The sequence below is a fragment of the Onthophagus taurus genome, chromosome 1 (assembly GCF_036711975.1).
Source record: "Onthophagus taurus isolate NC chromosome 1, IU_Otau_3.0, whole genome shotgun sequence".
Classification (NCBI taxonomy): domain Eukaryota; kingdom Metazoa; phylum Arthropoda; class Insecta; order Coleoptera; family Scarabaeidae; genus Onthophagus; species Onthophagus taurus.
In genome coordinates this window covers 34,809,611-34,820,095 of record NC_091966.1, presented here as the reverse complement: position 1 = coordinate 34,820,095, position 10,485 = coordinate 34,809,611, and the positions used below count along the sequence as shown (strand labels likewise).

General features: G+C 32.7%; 1 protein-coding gene across 1 annotated transcript; it reads left to right on the top strand.

Annotated features, from left to right (window-relative positions):
- The first annotated feature begins 38 nt into the window (after window positions 1-38).
- Window positions 39-10,244, top strand: LOC111425776 (anaphase promoting complex subunit morula). The gene is made up of 8 exons (XM_023060017.1): window positions 39-194; window positions 244-885; window positions 944-1,085; window positions 1,155-1,413; window positions 1,473-1,627; window positions 9,126-9,668; window positions 9,719-9,954; window positions 10,011-10,244. The coding sequence occupies exons 1-8, from the start codon at window positions 117-119 to the stop codon at window positions 10,212-10,214; spliced, it is 2,259 nt and encodes a 752-aa protein (XP_022915785.1). The 5' UTR covers window positions 39-116; the 3' UTR covers window positions 10,215-10,244.
- Window positions 10,245-10,485: the final 241 nt, after the last annotated feature.

Sequence of the window (10,485 nt, the reverse complement as noted above, 5' to 3'; positions counted from 1 at the left end):
GTTTTTCGTATATTAGTACATTTATAAAAATTAAATTTGTATTTGACATTTCTAAATTCTAGATATTTTTAGGTTATGTTTCCATTTTCAAAACATTAAATTGTTTGAAATAAAATATGGAAAATATCGATTATGATTCCTCGTGGAAATTAATAAAGAAAACTTTTCCCATATTAAACGACAATTTTACATTCGTAAGTACCACAATAACGATGTATTTATAATAAAATCATTTTTTTCTAGCCCTTGGAATCTGAGCAATGTTCTGAAGGAGAATTCTATCAAACCTTGAATTTAATCATCCAATGTGATCTAGTTGATGTAATACAATCGCTAATTATCGAAAAAATTGAGAAATACTCCCGTAATGTTATTAAAAAAGATTTTTGGGCACACTTTAACGATGTATCTGATGAAAATGAAGGGTTTAGACGTTTTTACAAAGCGGTGGAAAGTTTGTATGTGAATTATTCGCATTTTAAAACCACCCTAGCAAAACTTAATGCTTTACGAATTCAGGGGAATGAAAATGATTTAATTTATGGTGAAAAGAATGCTGAGGATGCTTTTAAATTAATCATAAGATCTTGTTTACTTTCTGAACTACCTTTAAATTGCCAAAAAGTTATTAAAAATTTTTATGAGGTTGCTTTAAAAAATGAGGGGATTGAGTTTTCTAAAAGTTGCAGTGTTTGTTTAAGTTGTAATGGTTGTGAGTGTTTGCAACACTTTTATGAAACAAATAAAATTTTGATAGAATTAGGTCTATTAGAACCTTTTGTGCAACATACAATATTGAATGTTATTAATAACCATATTGAGGAGCATATTGAAAGCGTTTGTAAAGATCGTTTTGATGTATCTTTCGTTGATTCTCTACAAAAGGTAATAAATTTGTTTGATTCAACAGAGATTAAATAAAAAAGAATTGGTTGTTTTTAAGTGGTTGGAGGATGTTATTTTGGTTTGGTTAACAAAAATTTATTCTTCCAAAACGGTTTTAAAGTTCCACAAAAAATTAAAAAGCGTCATTTTTGAAGTGTACACCAAAATAAGGATTAATCAACTTTTTAGCATCATTATTGGTAAAAATTGTGTTCTTTTGATAAAATTTACGTGAAAAATTTGTTTTTTTGTGTTTACTTTTAAATTAGAATATCCTGAATCAACTCCAGCTTTAGAAGATCTCTCAATTTGCCTCCCAAAAACCGATTTGCGACCATACTTAATCAAAAAACTTCAAAAATCGATGGAAACGCGTTTATTGCATCCCGGAGTAGGAACACACGATGTTTTAACGGCTTACGTAGCAACAATAAGATCTATGAGAGTTCTCGACCGATCTGGATTACTTTTAGAAACCATAACTCAACCTATTCATCAATATTTACGAAGCCGGGAAGATACAGTTCGGTAAAAATTAAAAGCAATTCTTCATTTAATTATTTATTAAATTGTTGTAATTGATGTAGATGTGTAGTAACTAGTTTAATGGAGGAAGGTTCAAATGATTTAGCTGAAGAGTTAATAAGAGGTGATGTTGTTCAAACTGATGATAATGCATCTTCAGATGAGGATGATCTTAATTGGGAACAATGGATGCCTGATCCAATTGAAGCTAAACCAGGTAAAAAAATAATATAATAATTTGTTTTTAAAAAGATCAAACCCAAAGATTCATCCTGCTCTTTACTGGTACTACTCAAGTTTTCAGAAAAAAAATCCAAATAAGAATGTAGAAAGTAAACTTTTATGCTCATCAGGCAGCCAAGTTTTTCCATTTTTTTGAGAAGATCATCACAATGGTGATATAGTTAGGGTCTTTTTCATTCCCTAAAAATCTTGTGATCACCATTTGAAAGCATTCCAAGCTTCTCTTTCAACACCTAACATTGTGTACTGAAATTTCTCATCAAATATTAGTTTACATATGTTAGGATCCACAAAAATTCCTTCTTTTAGTTTTACCTCTGAAAAATGTGGAAACTGTGTACAGAGGTTGGAAAACGTTCTTTTCACTTGGCCCCAATGTTTGTTGGTTTTAACCCATTTGTTCTGCTATCCCATTCACAAATGAAACATGGGTACTTAGTGTAACAACTTGAATTAAACGACTTGTTTTAAAAGTACTTAGTTGTTTTATTATTATAAAAATATCTTACACTCCATCTTATACATGTTGTCTCTCACATCTTCTAAAAGGACCGAGAGCCCTCTATCGACACACCACGACATCTATCTTAAAGTTAACTGACTAACGTACTACATCCCCCCTCCCAAGTCTATACCCAACAAAGTCCCTCAAATGTGACGGTTCCTTTATTACTCTACCCGACCTCGTTTGCACAGATGAATCTGACGGTCTTGCTATCGGTTCACAATCTTTATTAACAACAACCTTACTTAAACTAGGCTTAGTACGATTTTTTACATATATGTCACTATCGGGAATGTTGTCAATTTCAGTTAATTTAGGTCTAATTACTACATCATTATACGATTTTCGGAGATGCACACTATTGCGTCTAATATGCCTACCTGTATCTTTTTGTACAATGTATGATCTAGGTGTATCATAAACATCCACTATTTTACCTGGAGCCCATGTTTTATTATCTAAATTTTGAATTAACACATTATCATCTTTATTAAAACTTTTAGGTTCAACTGATGTTTTATTATAACATGTTTCTGATTTTTTCTGATTATTCAACAATTGTTCATATACGTTATTACTCATTTGCGGTTTTAAACTATTTTTAATGCAAGGTAATTTATCCCTTAATGTTCTAGAAAATAACATTTGCGCAGGTGAATAGGACATACCCGTAATGGGCGTGTTCCTATACGTTAACAATGCCAAATATATATCTTGATCACTTTCTAAACACTTCTTCAACAATCTTTTTACTACACCTACTCCCCTTTCCGCTAAACCATTCGACTTAGGATATCTTGGACTAGATGTTATTACTTTTATTCCCCAACTGTCAGTAAATTTTTTAAAGTTGTAACTAGAAAATGGCATATTATCAGAAATAATAATTTCTGGAATTCCATGAACAGAGAATATTTGTTTTAATCTATTTATTACGTTACCAGCTGTTTTATTTTCCAACTCTTTAACCTCAATCCACTTACTGTAGTAGTCAATTACAAGCAAATAGTCATGATTTTTGAACTGAAACAAGTCCATGCCAACTTTATTAAAGGGTAATTCCGGAATCTCATGACCAATAAACGTTTCTTTTGGATTCGATAAGTTGTATTTCTCACATACTTTGCATTGTCTTATAAGATTTTCTATATCCAGTGTAATTCCAGGCCAGTATAATAACGATCTAGCTCTAGCCTTACATTTATCAACTCCTAGATGACCTGTGTGTATTATATTAAGCATTTCTTTCCTAAGTGTTTTCGGAATTATAACTTTTTTACCCCAGTACAAAATTCCATTCTGTACCGTAATGTCATTTCTCAATTTATACAGTATTTTCAGTTCCTTACCTTCAACATTCTTATTGTTTTTAGGAAACCCTTCATTGTACCACTCAATATATGTTTTTAGATTTTCGTCCTTTCGACCTTCTTTTTGTAGTTGTAACAAACGACTATCAGATATAGGTAATTCAGCACTCATGCAATGTACTACATCTAATAAGCTCTTATCTTCTTGTCCAGTATTTTTTAAGTAATTTCTTGACAGGAAGTCTGCTATATACATCTTTGATCCAGGAACATACGTTACCTCCAACTTATACTTTAGTAACTTTAAAAGCATACGTTGTAATCTGGCACTGACCTTATTGATATCTTTTTTAACTATCGACACTAATGGTTTGTGGTCTGTTTCAACCTTTACCTTGTAACCATAGACAAACTGGTGATACTTTTCTACACCACAACAAATGGCGAATAATTCTTTTTCGATTGGTGCCCATCTGACTTGAGCTTCTGTTAAGCTTTTTGAGTAAAAAGAAACGGGTTGTCCATTTTGTAATAAACACGCGCCAACCCCATTTTTTGAGCTGTCTGTTTGTAAAGTGATAGGCATTTCTTTATCAAAAACTCTCAATGTAGGTGATTGAGTTATTTTTTCTTTTAAAATTGTAAATGCTTTGTTTTCATTTTCCCCCCAATTCCAAGAATTATCTTTTTTAGTTAACTCTCTTAGAGGGGCTGTGATTTCAGCAAACCGTGGAATAAATTTGCTTATGTAGTTACACATTCCAAGAAATTTCTGTACCCCTTTCACGTTTTTTGGTGGTTCTAATTTAAGAATTGTGTTTACATTATCAGGGTCGCAACTTATGCCTTTTTCAGACAAAATTAATCCTAAGAATTTAACTTGATTTATTCTGTATTGGACCTTATTTTTATTAAACTTAACATTAAATCTTTTTGCACGATCTATAACTGTTTGTAAAACTCTATCATGTTTTTCCAAAGTAGTTCCTGAAATAATTATATCATCAAAATAGGTCTCTACTCCTTCTATGTTATTAAAAATTGAAAACATTAAATTTTGCATTATTTCTGGAGCAGATGATATACCAAATGGCATTCGTAAGAACCGATATACTCCAAACGGTGTTCCGAAAGAACATAATTTGCTACTTTGTTTATCTAGTTTCACTTGGAAAAACCCATCTTTCATATCCAAGACTGAGAAAAACTTTTTTCCTGCTAATCTACTACAAATTTCTTCCAGAGATGGAATTTGACATTTTTCTCTTATTATGTACTGATTTAAATATCTTGGATCCAGACAAAGTCGTAAACTTCCATCTGGTTTTTGAACTACTACTAGATTATGGCACCATTCTGTTGGTCCTTCAACTTTTTCTATAATTTTATTACTTTCTAGTTTATTTAGAGCTATTTTCAGCTGTGGTTTAATCGATTCTGGAATTCTCCTTAGCGGTTTTATTATTGGTTCAGCATCATCTTTTAATTTAATTTTACACATGCCTATATTCCCTAAACCCTCAAACACACTTGAATTTTCTTTTATAAATTGGGTTTTATCCTTACTAACTTGGACATTTATTTTATCAACTCTTTTTATTAAACCTAATTTTAAACAATCTTCTAAACCTAGGATCGGTATTGCTCTACTTTCTTTTATAATTACAAACCTAACCTTACTTTCTTTTTCATTTATATTACATTTTAGATTAACTGTCCCTAATGGTTTTATTTTATTTCCGTTATAAACTACTAATACAGTGTTTGTTTTTTCTAAAACTAGATTGTTTTTTAAATTATTTTGTAACAGATCAAATGGCAGAATTGAACATTCGCTACCCGTATCTAGTTTGAAAACAATATTTTTTCCATTTACATCTATTTTCTGTGTCCATTGTTTAACATTTTTATCATTATTGATTATGGAATCTAATCTAATATACTTATCATCCTCCTCGGTGCTTTCTTCTTCTGCATTATGGCTTTCTTTGACATCTCGGACATTCTTCTTATTTGTTTGTTTCATATTAAACTTGCACACCTCGGCAAAATGATTTTCTTTTTTGCATACCATACAAGTCTTTCCGTACGCTGGACACTGTCTTGGCTTGTGATTTCGATTGCAGTATTTGCACTTAAACTCCTTTTCTTTCTTGTTCTTGTTTTTTCCATCCATTTTCTTTCCTCCTTGCTTGATGTAACTAACCATATTTCCTTCTCCTTCTTCTTTAGTTAATACTTTTAGTTGTCTTTTAGTCACTTCCGAAGCTCTGCAATACTCTATGGCAGTTTTCAAGGTAAGTTTAGGTGTTCGGAGCAACCTTTCTTGTAAATCTCTGTCATTTATTCCTATAACGATTTTGTCCTTCAATAGCCCTTCTTCTAATTGTTCAAAGTTACATGCTTGAGCTAATGTTCTAATATCAGTTAAAAAGTGTTCGAAGTCTTCACTCTCACCTTGAAATCGATTAAAAAACTTAAATCGGTCATATGTTTCATTTCTTACTGGAGCACAGTGTTGTTTAAAAGCTTCTACTACTGTAGTGTATTTCTTCTTCTCTTCTTCGGATAATCCCAACTGTCGAAACACAACTTGCGCTTCTTCTCCAGCTATATTCAGAAAAATCGATACTTTCGTTTCGTCATCCTTTTTGTCATATCCTGATGCTTTCATAAAGTACGATAAGCTTTCAAGGAATTGATTGAAATTTCTTTCAATATTTTCATCGAATTTCAGCGAATTCGGAGGCTTGAAGCACGCCATTTTCTTATTAACTTTTTTTTTTTTTTTTTTTTTTTTTTCCTTTTCTTTCTTCTTTTTCAGTTCTCAGGTGACACCATGTGACCCTCATGTCTGACACCATGTAACAACTTGAATTAAACGACTTGTTTTAAAAGTACTTAGTTGTTTTATTATTATAAAAATATCTTACACTCCATCTTATACATGTTGTCTCTCACATCTTCTAAAAGGACCGAGAGCCCTCTATCGACACACCACGACATCTATCTTAAAGTTAACTGACTAACGTACTACACTTAGTGTTTCCTCCCTGCAGATCAAGCATCACTCCCAAAACTTTCAGATCGCCACAAACTATAATTATTAATGATGGGCATAATCGAGATATGTGAATAATCGATTATAGGAAAAATAATTGGTTATTTTATAATCGGACGAATATTGATCGATCATTTTTCCATTCGATTTTTTTTACTCGATTGTTCGAGTAAAACGACGATGAAAGTTAAAATAAAATTCTATATAAAGTATTGACTGGTATACTACTTCAAGGCTGTTTCGGGGATTTACTGGCTTCTCTGAATCTCTTATTTTAATATTTAACTCAAATAGAACCTCAACTGATTAATAGAATCAACGCTTTATTTTTGTATTCATTAATAGATTTTAATATTTTGTAAAAAAAGAATGATTATTTCTTTCTCTGCGATAATATGGAGGATGGTCAGTCAAAATACATATTACTTAAAAACATTATTTCGTTGATCATATTGGTGGTTAACTTACTCCTTCTGTCCTTTGTTAACTCGCCTGCTTTTGAGAATATTGTTTCAGATGGCACTGATGTTTTAGTACTTATTTGAAAAGTTATACAGTTCCGGCAACAACTTCTTGGACTCCCAAAACTGTAAAGCATTCAATTTCCTATCTACCAATAGTAGGTCTAGGTACTGCTTTATTTGTGCTTTGGCAGAATGTGTTCATGTGGCTGAAATTAGCGCTGAAATTCTGCTTAGCTTTTATATCAAAATGCTCCCACTCCAAACTTGCTTGGTTGTTTTCGCTGGAATCTAAAATTTACATTCAAATACACTCTATTCTATACTATAAGTTATAAAAATTGTTATCGAACCAGGTATTGCAATAAAAAACAAAAGAAAAACAAACCTTTTAACGAAAATGAGTCGACACAATAATATTTTACCTGCACGTTCCTGAATATAAGATATTTCAGGATCTGGAGTTTCTAGATGCAACAATCAAATCCTCTGCTTCTTCTCTAATGCATTTAAGGGCTTGATTACCATTTATTATCTTATCGAAGGCTAGTTTCTTTAATCTGGGGTCCAATAATGTCGCCTTTACACAAATTTTCAACATAACCTAACCTCCTCAATAGGATATCTTAAAGATGGATTTGCAATATCTTTCTCGATCTGAACAGTGATAGCGTTTCTCATATTTGAAGCATTATGTGTTACAATACAGTGAACTTTTTCAAAAATATCCCAACTTTCAAAAACTTTGCGAAGTGCACTGGCAACATTTCCTGCTGAATGACGATCAACTAATTCTTTTGTTTCCAGTAGGGAACTCTTCAACTGGCTTTCGTTTATATAATGAGCAGGAACTGTCAAAAATGCTTTCGTAGATGGTGATGTCCCAAGGTCTATAGAACATAAGGTTATCCAATACCGATTCTCCTCCTCTGAGAGGCAAGGTGGGTCAGTGACGTAGCTGGTTCTATGAACAACACAACACGATGCGAGGTTTAAATATTTTATATAGACTGTACCACAGTATAGGCACGTATAGGCTATCTTTTATTCTGACTGTATCAAACCAGTGACGTCAATTTGCGGGGTAATAATCGATACTACAGAGGCATAGGGAATGAGGTAACCTTATGTTCTATAAACCTTGGTGATGTCCATATTTCTGTTATTATAGCCAAATTTGACGCTATAGTTAACTCATTTTTAATCTTACTCAACGGCGGTGTATATACACTTATTTGGTATCGTATCAGGGAACTTATAATTTTTTTTCGGCTTGGTAAATCATAATGCGGATTAAGTTTTTTTGTATATTTTATGAACCTCTTATTTTCAACTATGGATAAGGGCTAAAAATTAGAAACTTAGAAGAATTATGTGTTTCCATTGTGCAGGAGTACAGCCTTCAGGCTTCTTTTTGAAGAATCAATGAAATGTCTTCATTTATCAACTCTGTATTCAATTCCAAACTTTTGAACCAAACCAGGAACATCACAACATGGACCAACTCGCCTTTTTTTTCAAATAGTCAGTAAATCGATCTCTAAATCTGTACTGATAAAAAGATGTTCCAGCAGCCGGTAGTTTTTTTTCTTTTAGTCTAGAACCCACGAGTTCAGCATTCTCCTTGGTAAGTCTCAAGTTTCTCACCAAATTATCAAGGTCAGACCGAGCGAAAAGTTGTGGGGTGGCATAATCTGAAGGATCCTGGAAATCACAATCATCTTCATTCACATCAAATTCACTGGAGCACATCTCACCTAGCGTTGCTGAAGGCACATCTGGTCCATGAGCTACAGGTAGCATTGCAGAAGGTTGTGTTACACTATATCTCTTTTATTCTTAGAGTTATAGCCATTAAAATCGTAATAGCAAAAATAGCAGTCATCACTGTGATTTTTTGGTTCCCCCCACACCATCGCAATACCAAAATATACAAATACTTCTACACAAATATAACACACTTTGTGAGGTGTCCATGATTTGTGCTGGTCCCCAAGTCTTACACCGAAATAGGAGTAATACACTTTGCTAACAATGTCTGTAATTCATCTCTGCCTATCTGTGCGGGTCAAAAACGGCTGCAGTGGACGAGCATCCTGACTCATTCACAAATAAAATCTCTACTCTATTTTTAGGTAAATCATCAAATACACGTCGAACAACCGATATAATCTCAATGTTGGTTAACGTTTATGGTAGTAAAGATTTATTTGTAAACGAATATCGTACATTATTAGCCGATAGACTTTTAACCTCGTTAACTTGCGATACCGATAAAGAAATTCGTTATTTAGAGCTTTTAAAGCTCCGTTTTGGGGATGCTCAGCTCCATCTTTGCGAGGTAATGTTAAAAGATATTACCGATTCGAAACGGATTAATCAACACGTCCAACAAGACGAAAATTATCGAGATGATGACGTACCAATTTCCGCTATGATACTCTCCGCGCAATTTTGGCCTGCTTTTAAAGAGGAAAAATGTGAACTTCACCAATCGGTTAACGATCAAATGAACGAATACACAAAGGTATTTGAAAATTTTAAAGGGAGTCGAACGTTGTGTTGGAAAAAACATTTGGGATCGGTTGATTTAGATATAGAGTTACCGAATAGGACGGTTTCTTTTAGTGCTGTTACACCGATGCATGCAACAATTATTATGCATTTTCAAGATAAAAGTAAGTGTGTTGATTAAAATGTTTATGAGTATTTTAAAGAATTGTTATAGATCTTTGGAATTTAAGCGATTTAAGTAAAATAATGCAAGTTCCACCGACTTTATTGAAAAGAAAAATTGTTTTTTGGCAATCTCATGGTTTGATAAATGAGATTGATTCGAATACTTTTCAATTAATTGAAGATACGAAAGGGGAATCATCTCAAACTTCTAAAGACATTGTAATTGAGGATGAATCTGAAAGTGCGATGGCTAGTTCACGAGATCAACGAGAAGAGGAACTTCAGGTTGTAAAAGAATTGAATGTTTTAATTAAATCTTTTTATCTTTTTAATAATTACAGACAATTTGGTCGTATATCGTGGGAATGTTAATGAATTTGGATTCATTAAACCTCGAAAGGATCCATCAAATGCTAAAAATGTTCGCGTTTCAAGTTCCATCAGTTGAGTGTAACGTTCAAGAATTAAAACATTTTTTAGATAGAAAAGTGCGCGAGCACCAATTAGTTTATTCAGGTGGCGTTTATCGATTACCAAAACCTTAATTTTTTTTAAATAAAAAAAAATTAATCGCCTTTCATTTCTTAATCAAACCTTATTCTTTTGATTTTCAAAACAATTATTTTTTTTAGTTGCGGTTTCATTTAATGAATAAATTTTCATTGTTAAAAGAAAAAGGGTTTCGAAGAACCCCAACAATCACGAGTGTTGTGTACGTTACGGGGAAAACAGAAATTAGAAATGAAATGCTCGCGGTGTTGGAACGAATCGACGAAGAAAGTGCGCGTCACAGCTGTCGTAAGTAGAAACTGAGTT

Bases quoted from the DNA above. Each gene is read 5' to 3' on its own strand.
- LOC111425776 (XM_023060017.1), top strand. From the start codon at position 117: ATGGAAAATATCGATTATGATTCCTCGTGGAAATTAATAAAGAAAACT. The intron at 1,628-9,125 runs GTAAAAAAATAA...CTCTATTTTTAG, and splicing joins TCCAATTGAAGCTAAACCAG to GTAAATCATCAAATACACGT. The intron at 9,955-10,010 runs GTTGTAAAAGAA...TAATAATTACAG, and splicing joins AACGAGAAGAGGAACTTCAG to ACAATTTGGTCGTATATCGT.